Genomic DNA, 24,452 nt, shown 5'->3' on the forward strand with positions numbered 1-24,452 from the left:
CCTACTTGACTGCCTGCAGCCTCGTTTTGCAGGCGCCGGGCGTGGAAGTCCTTGCCTCGCACGGGAGACTGAATCGGACTGAAGCATGGTTAGCTGTGAAAATTGGCAATTTTATTGGAAGAACTGAGTCAGCTTCAGCCCTTCAGCACTGCCAAGGAAATGGCGGTGGTACGCTGCCGGCTGCACTGGATCCTGTCCATCCTGCTGCTCAGGCCTTTGTCCCCCTTAGGAACTGCAGGAGCTCCTGCAGCAGTTTAAAGAATTGCACCAGCCTCTGGAGTGGAAATGGGCAGGGTGTAAATGTGCCCGATTGAGTTGGTATCGGTCTTGGCCTCTGAAAGGGGCTTGAGGTGAAGCCTGGCTGTGGCGTTGGAGTAGCCGTTACTGCTGGGCGCAGTCCCATCTGTGCCATGATCCAGTCGTAAAAGTGCTGCGCGGAGGCGTAGACTCCGGGCCGTCTTGCTCTCGGCACAGCCTTTCCCCCAGCTGGTGACTCCAACGAGACAGAAGTAGTCTGCATCGTTATCTTTGCAGACGAGAGGACCACCGCCGTCGCCCTGCAGCGGAGGAGAGAGGACAAAGGTGTTGTTGGGTGGCCTCTGTCAGCACTACGGCTGGCTCCTTCTCTCTCACAGCACCGGCCAGAGCTGTGCTCTGAGGCACAGAAAGGCCCCGCTCAGGTGCCGGGGCCTACAGGAGCTTGTGGGAGGGGGTCGTGGGCCTGTAAGGTAGGGCTCTGTGGAGGAATGGCTTAGTAACAAGGGACACGATCTGATTCCCATGAGCAACCCAGTCTCTGATGAGGGGAAAGGCTCAGAGGAAACCGTTAACTGTCCTTGAAAGCCTGTTGTGATAAGAGACAGTGGAATGGTAAACAAGAAGGAGCTACATTCGCGAAGAGGAGAGGTAAGAGCACTGTACCAATCTCACTCGCCGCCTTGGCGCGTGAACAGAGGCTGTAAGCCAATCAGACAACTGTTGCGGACGCGTGTTCTTGGCATCTGTCTATATATACTCTGTAAGCTTGAATAAAGGGGAGAACGACTATACTCATATTGAGATTCCATCGTTACTCCGGGTCCGTCTCCCACTCCAACAGGGCTCTCTCTCATCTCTGCACAGCGATCCTGCGTGTGTGGAACGCACATGCTCCAGGCTTGGGATGTGGAGCTGCGTGCTGCCAAGAGCACTGGATGGGCTTTGTGGGCAGAGTCGCAGGCCTCTGGGGGAAGGGGGGCACTGGGCAAGGAGCTGCAGGTGGGGAAGGGGAGGTCAGCCCCAGCAGCGGTGGGGACCCAGCGGTGGGAGGGTGACTTGCCAGGCAAAGCACGCGCTGGGGTCTGCGTGGGACGGTTGTGAGAGGGCTGCCCATGCTGCTGGGGCTTGACTCGTAGCACGCTCCTACCTGGCAGGTGTCGATGCCACCCTGCGCATAGCCAGCACGCAGGTTGTGGGTGTGGATGGCCCCTCTGTACCACCCGCTGCTGTTACAGAGGTTGACATCAATGAGGCGGACCTTGGCCTCCTGCAGGACATCAGTTGATCCTCCAGCTGCGAGCACAGAAAGGAATTAACACCAGGCAGCTCGTTGCCATTTCTCCTCCCCTGTCTGGGTGAAGCCCTTCCCTAGGGCTTGGCTTTGCACCTTGAAGGCACTGTACCGGTGGTCCCCTTGTGCCTCCCTTTGGGGAATGGCTCAGGCCCATCTCTCTAGAGGCATGCGTCCCCGCAGCCTGACTCTGGCTTTCGCCTCTGCTCTCAGGAAGCCCAACCCGTCTCCCCTGCGTGCCAAGCTTGCGCTCAGGACACGAGTACTTTTTGGGAACTCACATCTTGCAGTCGTGGAACCCCAGCCGCTGGCGTAGCAGGTTGTCAGCTCTGACACTCTCAGCGAGGCGTCGGGCACACAGGCAAGCTGGATGGAGTAGCTGCACTGCACAGGCCGGTCCAGTTCCAGCAGGGCGATGTCGTTCCTCTGCGTGATGTTACTGTAGTGCTCGTGAACCAGTAGCCGCTTGATATTGCGCACTTGGGCCTCAGGGCCCAGCTGAGGCAACCGGGTGGCCCCGATCACCACGCGCCACATGGTGATGTGCCTGGAAGGCAGAGGGAGAGAGGGGTGAGAGGGAGCGGAGCCATGTGCTGCAGCAGCCCTGCAGTTGCCTGTCTTCTGCTTCATAATGGAAAGGGGAAAGCAGCGCTACGGAGGGCGTGACTGCCATAAAGGGCTCCTATAAAAAAAATGGTGAACCACTGCAAACAAGCCCAAGGGTGAAGAGCTCCGAAAGCCCCCCAGCGTGGAGCGCTCCCAAAATAATACCAAACACTGCAGGGATCCCCCACACACAAAAAAAAGAATGGTACAGGATTCCCCCAAAAAGGTAATGGTGACAAGCTCCCAAAAGCCACAATGGTGAGGCACTCCTGCGGGGCTGCACTCCAGAAATCCTAGGTATTGTAATGTTCCAAAAAACAGCAAAACCATAAAGAGCTCCCAAAAAGCAAGATCGTGAAGCCCTCCAGCAAGCCCCAGGGTGCTAAGTTCCAAAAAAGTACCAGGCTGCAGAGCTCCAAACAAGGCCCAGGATGCCCGACTCCCGAAAATACCAAACGCACACTGCAGAATCTCCCCCCAGAAAAACCCCAAATGGTGCAGGGACGCCTTCCAAAACACCACCAAACGGTGCAGGACTCCCCCCAAAAAACACCCAACAGCGAAGGACTCGCGCAAAAAAACACCCAAAGGTGCAGGACTCCCCCCCAAAAATTAACGGTGAACGGCTCCCAAAAATCCAAATGGTGCTGCACTCCCCCGGAGCAGTGACATGAAGGCCTCAAAAAATCCCGCGTTTTGTAATATTCCAAAACATAGCAAAACCATGAAGGCCTCCAAAACACACAATGGTGAAGCCCTCCAAACAAGCCCCAGGGTGCAGAGCTCAAAAAAAGTGCCGGGTTGGAGACTCCCAAACACCCCAAATGATGCAGGACTCCCCAGAAAAACATGCAAATGGTGCAGGAGTCCCCCCCAAAAAAACCCTAAATGGTGCAAGACTTACCAGGAAAACAAAAAAGAAACGGTTTGCCCTCCTCTGGGGTGGAACAGTGAAGCACTCCAAGAATTCCCCGTTTTGTAATATTCCCCAAAATAGCAAAGCCATAAAGGGCTCCAAAAAACAAAATGGTGAACCACTGAAAACATGCCTGTCACGTTACAAGGACTGAGCAATTTGGCAGAAAATAAACCCCCGTGCGTTCCAGCTTGTCCTCAGATATCAGAGGGGCTGGGGGCGGCTAGGCTTAGATTCTGGGTGGTGCCCATTTCCTGTATTACAAGTCCGATCGTGTTCTATATAAACATATACACACACACACAGAGTCATGTATAGATAGATAGATATAATCTTAACGATTACGGATGCACTTGTAACTCCATACACTTTCAGTCTAGCCACGTTGCATGAACTAGCACGGCCACCCTTAAGGAATTTAACTGCGTTCAATGAGAACTCTTACTGCCCACAAAGGTGGTACAGATAGTTTGAATATGAGTAATACAGCCTGGCTACAAGCGCGCTAGATCACAAAACACGTGGTATAGCCAAGTGTTAGTATGCGAAAGATAGCCACCTACAAGCGCATTAAATCACAAAACAACTCTACAGAGGTTGCCAAATCTCCCGGGGGGGGACACACTTGGTATAGCCAAGTGTCCAAATCTTACTCAGAGGCATCCCTCTGGGGGGGAAGAGAGGTTCAGCCCGTCGACTGATCCCAGATGTCAGAGCAGGTCTGCGATGGTATCTTCCCTAACATCCCTCCTCTCTTAAGCTTTTATACTATTCTTACTTTACAGGTGGAGCTTGAGTGACTCTAGTCATATTTGTCTTTGTTGTAATTGGTGTAAAAGTTTCTCGCTTTGCTTTTAAAGGTAGAGACCAAGAAAAATTCAGAGCGCAGGCTCAGTGAGGGGTGGTCGCACCTTGGAGGTGGGTAGCTTTGGGATGGAGGTGCGTTTTTTAGTATTATAATGAGATTATAATGAGTATTTTGTCAAAAGGTGAGAGACTGTCGGCCCATTCCCAGGCACTCCGCTACACACCATTACACACACTAAATAGGTTATTGTATCTTTGTACAATAGCATTGTCTTTGACCAGGTACCTATCCTAGTTATCAGGGTGAGTCTCCATCGCATTGTTCCATAGCACCTTCCAGTTCCTGTCTTATCACAGAGCCTGGCCGCGGTGTCTCTACTCTGCTCCACCCTCTGTACAGTTTCTCTTAGAGTCAGCACACCAAGCTCCCCTGGCATTGCCAACACCTAAGGTTGCCTAGGGAACTTCTGCGGGATGGAACTCTTGCATGACCACCCCGAAAGTTTCTTCAGTGCTGTACCTTTCCTAAAAATGCAAATATAGATTTAATTTCCAAGTCACCTCCAGCAATAATTCCACAATGCCCAAGGGTGAAGAGCTCCGAAAACCCACCAGGGTGGAGTGCTCCTAAAACAATACCAAACACTGCAGGAGTCCCACCAAAAAAAAGATGCAGGAATCCCCCAAAAAGGTAACGGTGACCAGCTCCCAAAACCCAAAATGGTGAGGCACTCCTGCGGGGCAGCAGGCTGAGGCACTCCAGAAACCCCGGCTTTTGTAATGTTCCAAAAACCAGCAAAGCCCTAAAGGGCTCCAGAAAACAAAACAGTGAACCCTTCAAACAAGCCCCATGGTGCAGAGTCCCAAAAAAGTACCGGGCTGGAGAGCTTCAAAACAGACCCAGGGTGCAGGACTCCACAAAATACACCAAACAGTTCAGAAACTGCCCCCAAAGGGTGCAGGAGTCCCCCAGAAAAACACCAAACGGTGCAGGACTCCCCCAGAAAGATAAGTGAATGATTCCCAAAAAACAAATCGTCAGGCACTCCTGCCGGGTGGCGCGGTGAGGCACTCCAAACATCCCGGGTTTTGTAATATTCCAAAACATAGCAAAACCATAGAAGGCTCCAAAACCCAAAATGGTAAAGTCCTCCAAACAAGCCTCAGGGGGCAGAGCTCCAAAAAGGACCGGCTTGGAGAGCTCCAAAAAAGCCCCAGGTTGCAGGACTCCCAAAAAACCCACCAAACTGTGCAGAATTTCCCCCAAAATAACCTTAAAATGGTACAGTACTCCCTCCAAAAAAACACCAAACGCTGCAAGACTCCTCCAGAAAATACTAACTGGGAATGGCTCTGAAAAACCAAATGGTGAGGCACTCCTCCAGGGCGGCGTTGTGAAGGCCTTCAGAAATCTTGGGTCCTGCAATATTCCAAAAAATACCAAAACCACAAAAGGCCGCCGAAAAACAAAACTGTGAAGCACTCCAAACAAGCCCCAGGGTGCAGAGCCCCCAGACACACAGAGGGTGCAGGACTCCCCAAAAGAATACCAAATGGTGAACAGCTCCCAAAACACCAAATGGGGATGCACTCCTCCGGGGCAGCGCAGGGAGGTGAAGCACTCCAAAAAATCCCGGGTTTGGTAAAATTTCAAAAAATAGCAAAACTGTGAAGGGCTCCCTCCCAAAACAAATAAAATGGTGAAGCCCTTGAAAAAAGCCCCAGTGTGCAGGGCTCCCCCCTAAAAAAAACCCAAATTGTGAAGGACTCCCAAAAGCCCCAAACTGTGAAGGACGCCCAAAAAAACAAATGGTGATGCAGTCCTCCAGGACGGCGCGGTGAAGCACTCCAAAAAATGCCAGGTCTCCTACTATTCCACAGAATAGCAAAACTGTAAAGGGTTCCCAAAATACAAAATGGTGAAGCCCTCCAAACAAGCCACAGGGCGCAGAGCTCCAAAAAACCACCGGGTTGGACTGCTCCCAAAAAGCCCCAGGGTGGAGAGCTCCAAACACCACTACGAGGGAGGACTCTGAAAAAGCCCAGGATGGAGCACTCTTAAAAAGCACCGGGGTTAAGCGCTCCAAAATATCCAACTGGTGAAGCAAACCAAAAAAGCCCCGCAAAGAGGGCTCCCAAAAAGCCAAACAGTGACAGACTCCCAGAAAAACCAAATGGTGAAGCACTCCTCTGGGGTGGCGCAGTGATGCACTCCAGAAATGCCGGGTCCTGTAGCATTCCAGAAAATAGTGAAACCATGAAGGGCTTCCAAAAAAACGAAATGGTGAAGCATTCCAAAAAAGCCCCGGGGTGCAGAGCTCCAAAACACCCAAGTGATGGAGCGCTCCCAAAAAGCCCCATGGTGAAGCGCTCCCAAAAAGCCCCCGACAGAAAGCTCCAAAAGCGCCACACAGTGCAGGACTGCGAGAAAAGCCCCACGGTGCAGTAAAGCACTCCTCCAGAGCCATATGCTGATGTGCTCCTCACATGCTTCAAAACTAGCGTGGGCAATCCTAGATTGGGGGCAATCCTAGAAAACAGCAGTGGAATAGGTATTTTTATTCCCTTTCGGAAATTCCCAGCCAACAACTCTACAATGCTCCTGCCAATCTCCTAAAGACAGTCATTCCTAGCAAGTCCTGTCAAAGTCCTTGAATGCATCCCAATTCTTCATCTCCTAGGGGTTCCTGGGAAATTCCTCATTTCTCCCTCCTTTTGCTGTGCCAGAGAGCCACACTACACATTTCCACAACGGAAAGGCTGCCTGCGCAGAGCCAGACTGCACCTGATGGGGACACAAATGCCACACCTCTTCCCAGACCCCTGCTATTTATTGCACAGGGATTAGTCCATTCTGTGGCCAACTGCTCTTCATGCTTCCTAGAGAGCTTTCACCCTTCACAGGTGGCACCTCCACAGGGGCACAACCCACTTCTCTGCCTTTGAGGAAACCCGCAACCCACAGGCGGCCCTTTCTCGCTGAGATACAAGGTGGCCCCCAAAACATTCCCCTCAGCCCCTTCAAATGACCACCTGCAGAGCTCCCAGTTCACCTGGGAGCCACCTCTCTGCTCCTCTGGTCACTCTCACCTCGCCCTCGCTGTTCACCTGCTACCCAAGCAGCACAAAGTCCACGTCCGTGGCAATGCAGAAGGCTCAGCCGAGCTCCCCAGGCTGAAGCTAGAAGACATGCAGACAGCAGAGCCTCGGCGGATGGACAAAAGGGTTGGGGCTATGTCCCTGCTTGCCATCTATAGCTTGACTAGAACTTGACAGTATGTTACCTGCCTACACTCAGAAGAGTCTGGCTCGACAGACTCTGTCGCCTACCTCGACATCGAATACCAACCATCTGCGTACACGCAACATACCTGCAACAAGGGGAAGCTTTTCTGTTGCTATACAGACTACATACTGTCTTCCTCACCACTGCGCATGGACAGGCAAAGCCAGGCTTGCTTTCTCAGCATGTATCAGGCTATACTCTGCCTATCAGAAAAGAGACAGGGAGGCTTTTCTCTCCAGATACAGACTGTATTTTGTCTGTAGATAGACTGTATGCAGGCAAAGCATGTCTAGTCATAGACTAGATACTGCCAAGGCAGGGCTTTTTGGTCTGCTTATACAGTGTACGCCAGCCGTATAGAGGACAGAAACCAACAGAAGGGTGAGGTGGGGCGATAGCTTTCTCTCACCGTACAGACTGTAAAAATGGCTGTACGGAGAATACACATGGAGAGCACCGCACTCCACTGCCCTGTCAGGACACAGACCGTATGCCGGTTACGGAGCAGAGACGGGCCAGGTGAGGCAGGGCTTGCCCACCCACCCGCACATGAAATCTGGGGAGGCTGGGGGTGGAGGGGGAGCGTCTCTGTACATCAGGCACGCTCTGCCTACAGAAGCACACAAACAGGGGAGGTGAGGCTTTTCTCTTTGCAGAGCAAACACTCGGTGCACACCGGTAGTAAGTACGGGTGCTCAGGGCCATGCTGCTCCAGGGAGGCTGATGAAGCTCATCAGGCCCTCATCCCCACAACATCCAGGGGGAAGAGCCCCTCACCCTGGCAGGGCTGTCCTCAGGAAGGCTCAAGTAGGAGCAAACACATCCTGCTGCTTAGCACCATCGGGCTGGTGGCACAGTCAGGACTTCGGCTCCTATGACCACAGGACCCTTCTTTGAGGAGCACAAGGAATAAGGACTGCTGGCCCAGGGACAGGGCTTCCTTGACTGAGCAGGCAAGAGAGTCTCTGCTAGCATATGCTTTGCCCAGCAATACCTCAGCGCAAAAGGCAGAGCTGACAGCCTTGACGAAGGCGTTAGAACTGAGCGAAGGAAAGAGAGTAAACATTTGGACTGACTCAAAGGATGCTTTTGGTGTAGTACGTGTCCATGGGATATTATGGAAAGAAAGAGGACTATTATCCTCTCAAAGGGGCAAACATCAAATACAAAGAGGAAATACTGGAATTGTTCCAAGCAGTCCAGAGACCGATCAAAGCGGCAATCGTGCACTGTAAAGCACATCAATCAGGAAACAGGAAAGAAGCTATAGGGAACAATTAGCTGATAGAACAGCTAAAGGAATAGCACAAAGGAATGCCTTACAAATGGCATTAATTCCTACAAAGAACATTACATTACCAAAAGAGAAACCTCAATATTCGGAGGAAGATGAGAAACTAGGGAAGTTATTAGACGCAAAAAGGAATTTAGCAGGATGGTGGGTCACAGTTCAGGGACAGGTAGTAATTCCCCCACTTCCGATGAGAGAAATATTATAAACAAAACATAAAGAGTGCCATTGGGGTCCAGAAGCATTAGTCACCTTTTTAAAGAGATATGTGGTGTCTCTAAGAATGTTAGAAGTGGCTCAAATGATTTCTGCCAAGTGTGAGATTTGTTTGCGAAACAATCCGGTGGTAAAGAGAAGACTTCCAATGGGAACCTTGAAATCGGGAGTACAACCTGGAGATTATTGGCAACTTGATTTTTCAAAATTACCCAGACAAAAAGGGTATCGATACATTCTGGTGGGGGTTGATACTTTTACAGAATGGCCTCAAGCTTTTCCTTGTCAGACCAATCAAGCAAAGAAAATCATTAAATGGTTGTTACAAAAAATAATTCCAAGATTTGGAGCACCTATTGGAATATCTTCTGATAGAGGCCCACATTTTGTTGCAGATGTAGTACAAAATCTTAGCAAAGTTCTGGGAATTACCTGAAATTTACGTACCCCCTGGAGGCCTCAATCGAGTGGAAAAGCAGAAAGAATGAATCAGACATTAAAAAGGCAAATTAGCAAAATACATCGGGAGACAAATTGGCTACTACAACTAGTGAACTGGCTAAATTGCAACAGCCTTTGCAATCTTCCCTATTGGCTTTAGAAACTAATCAGTGGCTGTTGTCAAACATAGTACCAAAATGGGAAAAGGTGAATGGAGACGACCATGAAATGATTGTAGATGGACTCGGGTGGTCCAAGATAACCTATCTTTGGCTCCCAGTTGTATCCAGGCTCAACTGTGGGCGCAATCAGTAGCTGCTTCAATCATAAGAGAGGGTGAAGAAGGCACTCTCCCCACCAAGATTCGAAAAATAATCTGCGAGAGTGCCACTAATTTAGAGAAAAAACTCCAGTCCTGGTGGAATTTGGTAAACTTTACCTACGATCCCGTCACAAGTACAGCCACAACTTTTGTATGAACTATGCACAATGCTTCAATATATTCGACTTACCCTGTTATTGCATTAGGATTGAATCACAATGGAACCATACTCTATCCATTTGAGCACAGAATATGAGCCCAAAAAGTGGGACAGAAATGACAAACTCTAGATTTTGAACAACAAGGGTTGTTGTACGAGAACAACAAGGGTTCATCTGTGAAGGTAATGCAATCACAGGTCGGGATATCTGTTTAGATACTGAACAAAATGTTTGCCATTTTGAGACTCGCCCTGACGAAAACCCTGAAACACTGCTTATATATATATATTGGTAAGGGCTGTGTATGTTTGAGAACAGCTTGTGATTTTATATCCGTAGATGATGTAGTTATAGATACTAGGAATCACTCAGATTTTTGCGTTTGTAATTTCACTGAAATCATGGGACGTGATTTTTTTTTCTTATTTGACTCCAGTCACACCTCACCAGCTCTTGCAATCTAATTATACATCAATTCAGGAACTGTTGCCTACACCCATTGGATTGAATCTCACTTTAGTGAAACAATTGCTACAACACCAGGATTTAATCAAAATTTTGAAAAAGGTCAAGGAAAATGGACAAAGAACTTGAATAACTCTTCATCACAATGTAGAAGAAATACACCGTGTTTTAGGGAGGGTGGAAAAGGATGCGGAACATAAATGGCGGGACACTCTTTTCGGGTGGTCACCTACTGCTACAGGCATCCTAAATAAGTTATGCCACCCTATCGTTGTTCTCCTGATATTGATTTTTAATCAGTCTTGTTTTATCAAGAATATATTATAAACTGGAGGATGATGAATCAATTAACTCGTTTGGCATCTATACTTGATGCACATAATCTACTTAACTGATTAAAATCAAACTATTGAAATCATTTTCAAAACTTTCAAAGGGGGGAATTGTTGTAAATACTCTGATTTTTAAAAAAATAATCACAATATGATCATATAGAAAGGTTAAATTTGATTAATAAATAAAATAAATAAAATAATAAAATACAAATGCATAAGTTAGGATTCTTAAGTTAGAAACAATAACCATAGGAACCTCACCAGGGAGTCGCTGTTCTGTACTAAGGAACCAACAGTGACGAGATGGAACGATGAAGAATCAAATAGAAAAGTCTTGTTTGAGTCCTGTGACAATGTGACCTGATACGCACCAGTGATGCGGCTTGGAAAATTCCTTACCTTTCCCATCTTGATTCGAATATCAAGAATGCCAATCAATAAATATTAATAGAAATAACCACTGATTAATTTAAGTATGGATATTGAGAGAATAGTATAATCCAGAGAGCGATTAATAAAAATTAAATTATATATATTCTGTATGAAGGTAACCAGGTATGATTTATCTGTGATTCAATCATAAACTAACTGTTGAACAATGTAGCATTGTGAATAGGTAGAATTTGCCTGTCAAGAGAACGATAAGTTACAGGCCTGGCCCCTAAACCGAGGAAAACTTAAGAAGATTCCAAGAATGGGATTTAGCATGCGCAAAGATGGGGTTCAACTAGAGGACACCATGAGGAAGACTATGGACGACCACCAGAGGACCTTAGACGACCACCTGCGTACCTGAAGGCGCATGCGTCACGAGCATTTACATAGACTAACGAGTTCTCGGAAACTCCATGAATATGTTAAGTGTTTCTTGGAAATATGATGAATATGTATCCTTTGATTGTCTATAACTTTTGTAGCAGAGAAACTAAACACGCACGCTAGGTGGAGTGATGCCCTGTGCGTCCAGCGCTGCACTAAAGAAGTGCCTGCTCACCTACATACACTGTGTAGATGAGTTTTTATATTACAGATTTGTAACAGGCTGGCTAACCCAGGGAGGAACTGCAACCACATACACCAGCATAGGCTTCTCAGACTCTGCAGGCAGGGTGCCGGGGGCAGTGAGGAGGCGTCCAGGGGACAGCAGCATGGAGCAACATCATCTCACACCCCGTGTGTGAAAGCAGAATGACGGGGCACCCGTCTCCACCCTCCGCTGGACTCCTTGCCCACAGACATGGAAAAAACTGATCGAGGACGCAAAGTTCAAGGGCACGCTGGGCTGCAGCCACCATTCGGTCGTAGAATTTAAAAACCAGAGAGAAGCGAGCAAACCAGCAGAATCACAATGCTGGACTTCAGCAGAGCAGACTGCTGCTTCCTGAAGAGCTTCTAGGCAGGAGCCAACAGGAGACTGGCCTGGAGGGCAAAGGGGAGCAGGGCAACGGGTTGAACTTCAAGGACAACAGCCCCCACCTCCCCAGACACCAGAAGGGTCCATGCCAAGACACAGAGTTGGTCACAAGTAGCAGAAGGCCAGCACTGACAGACAGGAAACTCCTGACCCAGCTCAAACACCAAAAAGGAAGAACACCCAAGGCGCACGCAGAGATGGGACACCCAGGACGAACAGAGAGACACTGCGCAAGCATGCAGGGATGGACTGTGGAAAGCCACAGCTTAGCTGGAGACAAACCAGGAAGAGAGGAAGGACAACAGGAAGGGCTTCTGGAAGCAGAAGGAAGCCTAAGGGAAATGCAAGCCACTGCTCAACAGGAAGGGAACTTACTGGCAAAGGACAGGGGAAAAGCTAGAAAAGATGCTACCCGGGGCAGGGATGTGTGGGCAGGGGGGGTGTGGGGGTGTTTCTGGGTGGGATTCTGACTCAAGACAAGGAAAGGTGCTCACCACGAGGGTGCCCAAGCACTGGAACAAGTTGCCAGAGACGATGCTGAATCTGCCTCCTTGGAGATACCCCAAACAGGACTGCACGCAGCACGGAGCAACATGATCTGACTGGACCTGCTCTGAGCAGGAAATCAGACCACATGGCAGCGGGAGGACCCCCCCGGCCTACCCCAGTCTACGAATCCCCAGTGATTTCTCATGTCACTCCAGTATTCCCCAAATTCATCACCAGCAACTGCTCATGTTAAGAGCTCTACAAAAGCGTTTGCAGAGCACTATACTTGCTCCTAGGACACCCGGGGACTTGCTGAAGACAGCAACCCTTGCCTTCCATCGCTTCTAGAGAACCAAAGCACAGCAAGCCTAGGGCACACTAAAGCCATTGCAGACAGGCAACAGAAACGAAGGCAGAGTTTAAAGGCTAGGTCTTCCCATCTGAAGCCATCTGAGGCCACACGGGGGCAAGTAAAACAGTTCTAGAAAGCACAGGGCTGGCAGGCACATGAGAAGACACAGCAGAGTTCCTCCTGGGGAAAGCTGGCCATGTTCAGCTCAAGTTCCTCCCCCCACCTTTCTCTCCCTGGGGAGGAAGAAGAAACCACATTCAGCTAACCTTGCTTTCACCCTGTTGTGGAGGGCACCCAGTAACTCAATGAACTGGTCAGACTCTTGGGCGGTATCTGATACAGAGACATCCCCCTTCGGGCTCAATAGAAAAGTCTTTATAGCTAGACAATAGAAATCTACATACAGGTATCAGTATTTACAGACTTCTAAACTATCAGTACTTTTACAGAAATAGCATCCATAAAAACATTCCCATTTAAGTACAACTGCGGGCAGGACTACGCTTCAAGCACAGAGAACCACACAGAGCAAAGGGAAAGCACGTTGACCCACGACAGCTATCTCAGGATGGCTCAGGAGCGATATTACTCTGCAAGGGTCCACAACAACTAGAAACCTTGCTACTGGCCTCCCCACAGGGAACAAGTGTTCCACGCTTGCTTTTCCCAAATGCAAGATGCTACCACAAGTGCCAGCCATGACGCCGTCTTTACCAAGCAGAAAGGGGAATCCCTCCACCCTACTAAGTGAATTCCCCTTGGGAAGGCAGAGAGGAAGGAACCAAGGAGATTGCCCTTCAGGAATGCAATAAGCCTTGGACAGAACAGGCTGATCTAAGAACAGACAGGAATTTTTATGAAATACGTCAAGTGGAAGGTGGTTTGGCCTTGGCCTTTTCCCACTTGCTAGCAAGAAGTAATGCATTTCAAAGCAAAGGCTATTCTAGAATAACCTGAGGTGCTGCTGCTAAACGTCCCCATTTCGCGTGGCTGGGTGCAAGCGGACCTGTCAGACAGACAGACAGGAGCTGTCAGGTACCGGTACTTGGAGGATACGCATATAGGAAAAGCTAGGAGAAGGCAGAACAGGCTACACGTGGCTTTCAGTCGGGTCAAAGCATTCCGCACCATCACTAAGCACGAGTGGGAACACGAGCTACCGCTACACTAGCTTGTGAAATCTGGATTAGGTGTCAGCTAAACAAGGCATTCCTTTCTACCAGGTTTTGCTTCCATTCAACTTCTCACCTCCAGAATACTCTTTCTTTGCAACTCGTGTTTCTTACCATCAAGCTTGAAAGACATCTAAGAGCGGATCCCTGCCCTGTATCGCAGAGAAGCCGACTTGGTGACCAGTCTGCTCTAGTCTCCTCACCTTAGTTTCAAGCTTGTCAGAAGATCCTGCAAGAGACGAGCGGCATTACTACACTGTGATACAGAAGAACAATAACACAGAGCGACTCACTTCTGGGTTGCCAAACGTAACGGTTCTTTGAATTAGAGGTGGATTTTTCTTTTTTAAAAGTACAGATACTCCTGCGACAGCTCTTTAGAATACAATACATCATCAACTAGCTGTCCCTACCTGTATTTCCTTGTTGTTAGTTTAGACAAGATCTTTCAAAACTCAGAGAAAAAAAAGGAAGATGAAAAAAACCAAACCCCAAACCCTAAAAAAACTCTCAAAATCCCAAACTACAAGCCCAAAGAATCTGTTTCTTCAAGTCATAATAAAGTATTGAAACAAAATGTTATCTTACCTTCCAAAGTCCTACTACGAGTCCTGGATTCAGACTGAAGAGCTGGACAAGCTCATCAGCACCAACGGCTACACTACTTTCAGTCAGGTTAGCAAGATGGTATTCAGCAATTAAGGAACGTCGACGAGGTCTTTGAAAAGAAGAGACAGAATGTAGCAACAAGACTATGTCTCCTTATTTATGTAAAAGTTCAGCCCAATTTCATTTTTCACTCTGAAGTCTGACCAACAGCACATGATGGAAACAGTTTGGAAAGCATTCAGCATGCACAGCCATAAAATCACTTTTAAACAACTGCAGCATACGAGCAGGATCTCAACACCTAACAACTGAAATGCACAACGGTGAACAACATTTCACAAAGGTGAACAACAATTCTCTCTTTTCAGAGCTCTACTGCTAGGGGTTTTGTGTAAGCAGCATGTAGCCAATACTGTATGTATTAAAATGACACGTAAGACAGAGACAAGTGGAAAACTCCTTGACAGCAACCTAATACGTACATACCTCAAATACACACTTTTAATTTAAACATCTTTGCTCAGAATATAATGCCAAAAGAATATAGTACACACTTAAGTTACAAAACAACAGCTATCCCACATTGTGCTGTGGGCTATTTTTTTTATATGCATATACTTATATTGTACACGCAGCCAAACACCAAGTTCCCTACATTCACATACACACCTCTCCAACAGAAAAAAATAAACCTTAGTAACAGAGATCACCCCATTGTAGCCATCAACAGTTCCACTCTCAATGTCTCACATTAAATTCTCCTAGATTTACATGTTTGTTTCATGCTCATTTCGAGCTATGCCTTAGATTCAGCTTGCCAAGGCAGGACCTATCAGTCTGTATCTTGCATGCCAGTAGCTACATTAACCTATGAATTCATGTCAGAGCTTGCTGCATTATACCTATCTCTTGCTAAAAAGCCCGAGCAATGAAGAGAAGGACACAGGCTTTGGAAGAAATATTACAGAGCAGCTTTCTAAGAAACAGTTAACTTGTTAAGTCAAACCAAGGCCAGATAGCTCCTACAGACACATTATCAACCAGTTACACCAAAACCCCCTCAAAAATCCTCTATTAACACTCGCCCATTCTTGCTGGGAGCTCTGCTTTGGTTCTGAGAACCCTCCTCTCTGACCAGGCACGGTTTCAGCCCTTTTGAGTGGCTCTTTCCCTTTGTACCCTACTTGACTGCCTGCAGCCTCGTTTTGCAGGCGCCGGGCGTGGAAGTCCTTGCCTCGCACGGGAGACTGAATTGGACTGAAGCATGGTTAGCTGTGAAAATTGGCAAGTTTATTGGAAGAACTGAGTCAGCTTCAGCCCTTCAGCACTGCCAAGGAAATGGCGGTGGTACGCTGCCGGCTGCACTGGATCCTCTCCATCCTGCTGCTCAGGCCTTTGTCCCCCTTAGGAACTGCAGGAGCTCCTGCAGCAGTTTAAAGAATTGCACCAGCCTCTGGAGTGGAAATGGGCAGGGTGTAAATGTGCCCGATTGAGTTGGTATCGGTCTTGGCCTCTGAAAGGGGCTTGAGGTGAAGCCTGGCTGTGGCGTTGGAGTAGCCGTTACTGCTGGGCGCAGTCCCATCTGTGCCAGGATCCAGTCGTAAAAGTGCTGCGCGGAGGCGTAGACTCCGGGCCGTCTTGCTCTCGGCACAGCCTTTCCCCCAGCTGGTGACTCCAACGAGACAGAAGTAGTCTGCATCGTTATCTTTGCAGACGAGAGGACCACCGCTGTCACCCTGCAGCGGAGGAGAGAGGACAAAGGTGGTGTTGGGTGGCCTCTGTCAGCACTACGGCTGGCTCCTTCTCTCTCACAGCACCGGCCAGAGCTGTGCTCTGAGGCACAGAAAGGCCCCGCTCGGGTGCCGGGGCCTACAGGAGCTTGTGTGGGAGGGGGTCGTGGGCCTGTAAGGTAGGGCTCTGTGGAGGAATGGCTTAGTAACAAGGGACACGATCTGATTCCCATGAGCAACCCAGTCTCTGATGAGGGGAAAGGCTCAGAGGAAACCGTTAACTGTCCTTGAAAGCCTGTTCTGATAAGAGACAGCGGAATGGTAAACAAGAAGAAGGAGCTACATTCGCGAAGAGGAGAGGTAAGAGCACTGTACCAATCTCACTCGCCGCCTTGGCGCGTGAACAGAGGCTGTAAGCCAATCAGACAACTGTTGCGGACGCGTGTTCTTGGCATCTGTCTATATATACTCTGTAAGCTTGAATAAAGGGGAGAACGACTATACTCATATTGAGATTCCATCGTTACTCCGGGTCCGTCTCCCACTCCAACAGGGCTCTCTCTCATCTCTGCACAGCGATCCTGCGTGTGTGGAACGCACATGCTCCAGGCTTGGGATGTGGAGCTGCGTGCTGCCAAGAGCACTGGATGGGCTTTGTGGGCAGAGTCGCAGGCCTCTGGGGCAAGGGGGGCACTGGGCAAGGAGCTGCAGGTGGGGAAGGGGAGGTCAGCCCCAGCAGCGGTGGGGACCCAGCGGTGGGAGGGTGACTTGCCAGGCAAAGCACGCGCTGGGGTCTGCGTGGGACGGTTGTGAGAGGGCTGCCTGTGCTGCTGGGGCTTGACTCGTAGCACGCTCCTACCTGGCAGGTGTCGATGCCACCCTGCGCATAGCCAGCACGCAGGTTGTGGGTGTGGATGGCCCCTCTGTACCACCCGCTGCTGTTACAGAGGTTGACATCAATGAGGCGGACCTTGGCCTCCTGCAGGACATCAGTTGATCCTCCAGCTGCGAGCACAGAAAGGAATTAACACCAGGCAGCTCGTTGCCATTTCTCCTCCCCTGTCTGGGTGAAGCCCTTCCCTAGGGCTTGGCTTTGCACCTTGAAGGCACTGTACCGGTGGTCCCCTTGTGCCTCCCTTTGGGGAATGGCTCAGGCCCATCTCTCTAGAGGCATGCGGCCCCGCAGCCTGACTCTGGCTTTCGCCTCTGCTCTCAGGAAGGCCAACCCGTCTCCCCTGCGTGCCAAGCTTGCGCTCAGGACACGAGTACTTTTTGGGAACTCACATCTTGCAGTCGTGGAACCCCAGCCGCTGGCGTAGCAGGCTGTCAGCTCTGACACTCTCAGCGAGGCGTCGGGCACACAGGCAAGCTGGATGGAGTAGCTGCACTGCACAGGCTGGTCCGGTTCCAGCAGGGCGATGTTGTTCCTCTGCGTGATGTTACTGTAGTGCTCGTGAACCAGTAGCCGCTTGATATTGCGCACTTGGGCCTCAGGGCCCAGCTGAGGCAACCGGGTGGCCCCGATCACCACGCGCCACATGGTGATGTGCCTGGAAGGCAGAGGGAGAGAGGGGTCAGAGGGAGCGGAGCCATGTGCTGCAGCAGCCCTGCAGTTGCCTGTCTTCTGCTTCATAATGGAAAGGGGAAAGCAGCGCTACGGAGGGCGTGACTGCCATAAAGGGCTCCTATAAAAAAAATGGTGAACCACTGCAAACAAGCCCAAGGGTGAAGCGCTCCAAAAGCCCCCCAGCGTGGAGCGCTCCCAAAATAATACCAAACACTGCAGGGATCCCCCACACACAAAAAAAAGAATGGTACAGGATTCCCCCAAAAAGGTAATGGTGACAAGCTCCCAAAAGCCACAATGGTGAGGCACTCCTGCGGGGCTGCACTCCAGAAATCCTAGGTATTGTAATGTTCCAAAAAACAGCAAAACCATAAAGAGCTCCCAAAAAGCAAGATCGTGAAGCCCTCCAGCAAGCCCCAGGGTGCTAAGTTCCAAAAAAGTACCAGGCTGCAGAGCTCCAAACAAGGCCCAGGATGCCCGACTCCCGAAAATACCAAACGCACACTGCAGAATCTCCCCCCAGAAAAACCCCAAATGGTGCAGGGACGCCTTCCAAAACACCACCAAACGGTGCAGGACTCCCCCCAAAAAACACCCAACAGTGAAGGACTCCCGCAAAAAACCACCCAAAGGTGCAGGACTCCCCCCCAAAAATTAACGGTGAACGGCTCCCAAAAATCCAAATGGTGCTGCACTCCCCCGGAGCAGTGACATGAAGGCCTCAAAAAATCCCGCGTTTTGTAATATTCCAAAACATAGCAAAACCATGAAGGCCTCCAAAACACACAATGGTGAAGCCCTCCAAACAAGCCCCAGGGTGCAGAGCTCAAAAAAAGTGCCGGGTTGGAGACTCCCAAACACCCCAAATGATGCAGGACTCCCTGAAAAACATGCAAATGGTGCAGGAGTCCCCCCCAAAAAAACCCTAAATGGTGCAAGACTTACCAGGAAAACAAAAAAGAAACGGTTTGCCCTCCTCTGGGGTGGAACAGTGAAGCACTCCAAGAATTCCCCGTTTTGTAATATTCCCCAAAATAGCAAAGCCATAAAGGGCTCCAAAAAACAAAATGGTGAACCACTGAAAACATGCCTGTCACGTTACAAGGACTGAGCAATTTGGCAGAAAATAAACCCCCGTGCGTTCCAGCTTGTCCTCAGATATCAGAGGGGCTGGGGGCGGCTAGGCTTAGATTCTGGGTGGTGCCCATTTCCTGTATTACAAGTCCGATCGTGTTCTATATAAACATATATACACACACAGTCATATATAGATAGATAGATATAATCTTAACGATTACGGATGCACTTGTAACTCCATACACTTTCAGTCTAGCCACGTTGCATGAACTAGCACGGCCACCCTTAAGGAATTTAACTGCGTTCAATGAGAACTCTTACTGCCCACAAAGGTGGTACAGATAGTTTGAATATGAGTAATACAGCCTGGCTACAAGCGCGCTAGATCACAAAACACGTGGTATAGCCAAGTGTTAGTATGCGAAAGATAGCCACCTACAAGCGCATTAAATCACAAAACAACTCTACAGAGGTTGCCAAATCTCCCGGGGGGGGACACACTTGGTATAGCCAAGTGTCCAAATCTTACTCAGAGGCATCCCTCTGGGGGGGAAGAGAGGTTCAGCCCGTCGACTGATCCCAGATGTCAGAGCAGGTCTGCGATGGTATCTTCCCTAACATCCCTCCTCTCTTAAGCTTAAGCACCAGGGTGGAGCGCTCCCAAAACAATACCAAACACTGCAGGAGTCCCACCAAAAAAAAGATGCAGGAATCCCCCAAAAAGGTAACGGTGACCAGCTCCCAAAACCCAAAATGGTGAGGCACTCCTGCGGGGCAGCAGGCTGAGGCACTCCAGAAACCCCGGCTTTTGTAATGTTCCAAAAACCAGCAAAGCCCTAAAGGGCTCCAGAAAACAAAACAGTGAACCCTTCAAACAAGCCCCATGGTGCAGAGTCCCAAAAAAGTACCGGGCTGGAGAGCTTCAAAACAGACCCAGGGTGCAGGACTCCACAAAATACACCAAACAGTTCAGAAACTGCCCCCAAAGGGTGCAGGAGTCCCCCAGAAAAACACCAAACGGTGCAGGACTCCCCCAGAAAGATAAGTGAATGATTCCCAAAAAACAAATCGTCAGGCACTCCTGCCGGGTGGCGCGGTGAGGCACTCCAAACATCCCGGGTTTTGTAATATTCCAAAACATAGCAAAACCATAGAAGGCTCCAAAACCCAAAATGGTAAAGTCCTCCAAACAAGCCTCAGGGGGCAGAGCTCCAAAAAGGACCGGCTTGGAGAGCTCCAAAAAAGCCCCAGGCTGCAGGACTCCCAAAAAACCCACCAAACTGTGCAGAATTTCCCCCAAAATAACCTTAAAATGGTACACTACTCCCTCCAAAAAAACACCAAACGCTGCAAGACTCCTCCAGAAAATACTAACTGGGAATGGCTCTGAAAAACCAAATGGCGAGGCACTCCTCCAGGGCGGCGTTGTGAAGGCCTTCAGAAATCTTGGGTCCTGCAATATTCCAAAAAATAACAAAACCGCAAAAGGCCGCCGAAAAACAAAACTGTGAAGCACTCCAAACAAGCCCCAGGGTGCAGAGCCCCCAGACACACAGAGGGTGCAGGACTCCCCAAAAGAATACCAAATGGTGAACAGCTCCCAAAACACCAAATGGGGATGCACTCCTCCGGGGCAGCGCAGGGAGGTGAAGCACTCCAAAAAATCCCGGGTTTGGTAAAATTTCAAAAAATAGCAAAACTGTAAAGGGCTCCCCCCAAAACAAATAAAATGGTGAAGCCCTTGAAAAAAGCCCCAGTGTGCAGGGCTCCCCCCTAAAAAAAACCCAAATTGTGAAGGACTCCCAAAAGCCCCAAACTGTGAAGGACGCCCAAAAAAACAAATGGTGATGCAGTCCTCCAGGACGGCGCGGTGAAGCACTCCAAAAAATGCCAGGTCTCCTACTATTCCATAGAATAGCAAAACTGTAAAGGGTTCCCAAAATACAAAATGGTGAAGCCCTCCAAACAAGCCACAGGGCGCAGAGCTCCAAAAAACCACCGGGTTGGACTGCTCCCAAAAAGCCCCAGGGTGGAGAGCTCCAAACACCACTACGAGGGAGGACTCTGAAAAAGCCCAGGATGGAGCACTCTTAAAAAGCACCGGGGTTAAGCGCTCCAAAATATCCAACTGGTGAAGCAAACCAAAAAAGCCCCGCAAAGAGGGCTCCCAAAAAGCCAAACAGTGACAGACTCCCAGAAAAACCAAATGGTGAAGCACTCCTCTGGGGTGGCGCAGTGATGCACTCCAGAAATGCCGGGTCCTGTAGCATTCCAGAAAATAGTGAAACCATAAAGGGCTTCCAAAAAAACGAAATGGTGAAGCATTCCAAAAAAGCCCCGGGGTGCAGAGCTCCAAAACACCCAAGTGATGGAGCGCTCCCAAAAAGCCCCATGGTGAAGCGCTCCCAAAAAGCCCCCAACAGAAAGCTCCAAAAGCGCCACACAGTGCAGGACTGCGAGAAAAGCCCCACGGTGCAGTAAAGCACTCCTCCAGAGCCATATGCTGATGTGCTCCTCACATGCTTCAAAACTAGCGTGGGCAATCCTAGATTGGGGGCAATCCTAGAAAACAGCAGTGGAATAGGTATTTTTATTCCCTTTCAGAAACTCCTAGCCAACAACTCTACAATGCTCCTGCCAATCTCCTAAAGACAGTCATTCCTAGCAAGTCCTGTCAAAAGTCCTTGAATGCATCCCAATTCTTCATCTCCTAGGGGTTCCTGGGAAATTCCTCATTTCTCCCTCCTTTTGCTGTGCCAGAGAGCCACACTACACATTTCCACAACGGAAAGGCTGCCTGCGCAGAGCCAGACTGCACCTGAGGGGGACACAAATGCCACACCTCTTCCCAGACCCCTGCTATTTATTGCACAGGGATTAGTCCATTCTGTGGCCAACTGCTCTTCATGCTTCCTAGAGAGCTTTCACCCTTCACAGGTGGCACCTCCGCAGGGGCACAACCCACTTCTCTGCCTTTGAGGAAACCCGCAACCCACAGGCGGCCCTTTCTCGCTGAGATACAAGGTGGCCCCCAAAACATTCCCCTCAGCCCCTTCAAATGACCACCTGCAGAGCTCCCAGTTCACCTGGGAGCCACCTCTCTGCTCCTCTGGTCACTCTCACCTCGCCCTCGCTGTTCACCTGCTACCCAAGCAGCACAAAGTCCACGTCCGTGGCAATGCAGAAGGCTCAGCCGAGCTCCCCAGGCTGAAGCTAGAAGACATGCAGACAGCAGAGCCTCGGCGGATGGACAAAAGCGTTTGGACTATGTCCCTGCTTGCCATCTATAGCTTGACTAGAACTTGACAGTATGTTACCTGCCTACACTCAGAAGAGTCTGGCTGAGGGGTTTGCATCTGTGAACGGGGCATAAACAAGACAGTGTGTGTTTTACACGGAAACAAAATAGCCTCACCTTGCTTAGCTGAAGCTTGCTTCATTTCCTTTACATTGTCTGTACATTGCATATATTCTACATATGGAACAAGTCCTGCATTGCCCAAGCGAGGCAACTTCTGCCTGCATGTAAAATACACACAGCTAGGACACCATCTAGGTACCTTCATACGCATAGAATATACACAGAAAACATGCAGCAAGTATAAACAGAATATAGACGGAGAGACACAGAGAGATGCATCCAAATACATGTCTTTCGTCAACATAGAGAAACACCCCCACCCCCAACCCCACCCCGCACGGTCTATACAGAACATCCACAGACATGATACACTATCTGCAGGAAGAGAAGCCTCAGCTGACCTCATCTCACTGAGGCTTTTTTCCTCTCTCTATTCAGAAGACAGAGTATCTACACATAAAAATAGTATACAGACACAGGAAGCACAACCATGTAGATGCACTCTCTGCACAGAACACACACATAGAACGTGCAGAATAGACGTACAGTGTGTCAGCTGCATACGGACTGCACAAAGCAGACAGACAGGTGAGGGGAAGTTACGCTTTATGTCCAGCATGAATGTTGATGTCTTTATGTGGAGTCAATACTGTCTCTACATGGAACGCAGCCATTTTCAAGGCCAACGGAGGAAGGGCATTTCTCTCTGTGTGTGGAGCGTATGCTGTCCTGACTTGGAACACATGCACATGGATACACATACTTTACGCATACACGGAATATACGCACACAAGGTGATGAGAGGCTTTTCTGTCTGCACAGAGACTATATGGGCTAAATGTAATACACGTACATAGAAAAGCAGTGCCTCGCCTACCTCGACATCGAATACCAACCATCTGCGTACACGCAACATACCTGCAACAAGGGGAAGCTTTTCTGTTGCTATACAGACTACATACTGTCTTCCTCACCACTGCGCATGGACAGGCAAAGCCAGGCTTGCTTTCTCAGCATGTATCAGGCTATACTCTGCCTATCAGAAAAGAGACAGGGAGGCTTTTCTCTCCAGATACAGACTGTATTTTGTCTGTAGATAGACTGTATGCAGGCAAAGCATGTCTAGTCATAGACTAGATACTGCCAAGGCAGGGCTTTTTGGTCTGCTTATACAGTGTACGCCGGCCGTATAGAGGACAGAAACCAACAGAAGGGTGAGGTGGGGCGATAGCTTTCTCTCACCGTACAGACTGTAAAAATGGCTGTACGGAGAATACACATGGAGAGCACCGCACTCCACTGCCCTGTCAGGACACAGACCGTATGCCGGTTACGGAGCAGAGACGGGCCAGGTGAGGCAGGGCTTGCCCACCCACCCGCACAGGAAATCTGGGGAGGCTGGGGGTGGAGGGGGAGCGTCTCTGTACATCAGGCACGCTCTGCCTACAGAAGCACACAAACAGGGGAGGTGAGGCTTTTCTCTTTGCAGAGCAAACACTCGGTGCACACCGGTAGTAAGTACGGGGCTCTCTGCCTGTATGGGGAATAGAGGCTGTTTATGGAGTAGAGACGCCTCTGTACTTAGAACATGCACTGCTCATCTGCACAACAGACCCAGAGAGGGAGGGGAAGGTGGGGGGCTCCTGCCCCTACACAGGTGATGCCCTCTTTGTAGAGCACAGGCAGAAGGGTGAGGCAAGGCGAGGCTGCAAGAGGGCTGTCAGTTATCAGAGCCAACCTCTTGCAGCTACGGAGAGGCATCCTTCTGCCAACCTGACCTGAAGTCTCAAGTGGCTGCAGCTCACTGGGTGCTCAGGGCCATGCTGCTCCAGGGAGGCTGATGAAGCTCATCAGGCCCTCATCCCCACAACATCCAGGGGGAAGAGCCCCTCACCCTGGCAGGGCTGTCCTCAGGAAGGCTCAAGTAGGAGCAAACACATCCTGCTGCTTAGCACCATCGGGCTGGTGGCACAGTCAGGACTTCGGCTCCTATGACCACAGGACCCTTCTTTGAGGAGCACAAGGAATAAGGACTGCTGGCCCAGGGACAGGGCTTCCTTGACTGAGCAGGCAAGAGAGTCTCTGCTAGCATATGCTTTGCCCAGCAATACCTCAGCGCAAAAGGCAGAGCTGACAGCCTTGACGAAGGCGTTAGAACTGAGCGAAGGAAAGAGAGTAAACATTTGGACTGACTCAAAGGATGCTTTTGGTGTAGTACGTGTCCATGGGATATTATGGAAAGAAAGAGGACTATTATCCTCTCAAAGGGGCAAACATCAAATACAA

The 24,452-nt window shown here is 49.6% G+C and overlaps 1 protein-coding gene across 1 annotated transcript in view; it reads right to left on the bottom strand.

The window, feature by feature from the left end:
- Positions 1-208: 208 nt before the first annotated feature.
- The window catches only part of LOC132321745 (acrosin-like), a 42,201-nt gene continuing 17,957 nt past the window's right edge, over positions 209-24,452 (bottom strand). Inside the window, 4 exon segments of the mRNA XM_059835185.1 lie at positions 209-466; positions 468-557; positions 1,406-1,551; positions 1,831-2,096. Coding sequence (XP_059691168.1) covers positions 209-466; positions 468-557; positions 1,406-1,551; positions 1,831-2,096 — 760 coding nt within the window.

Source organism: Gavia stellata, unplaced genomic scaffold (genome assembly GCF_030936135.1).
Source record: "Gavia stellata isolate bGavSte3 unplaced genomic scaffold, bGavSte3.hap2 HAP2_SCAFFOLD_44, whole genome shotgun sequence".
In the NCBI taxonomy this organism is placed as follows: domain Eukaryota; kingdom Metazoa; phylum Chordata; class Aves; order Gaviiformes; family Gaviidae; genus Gavia; species Gavia stellata.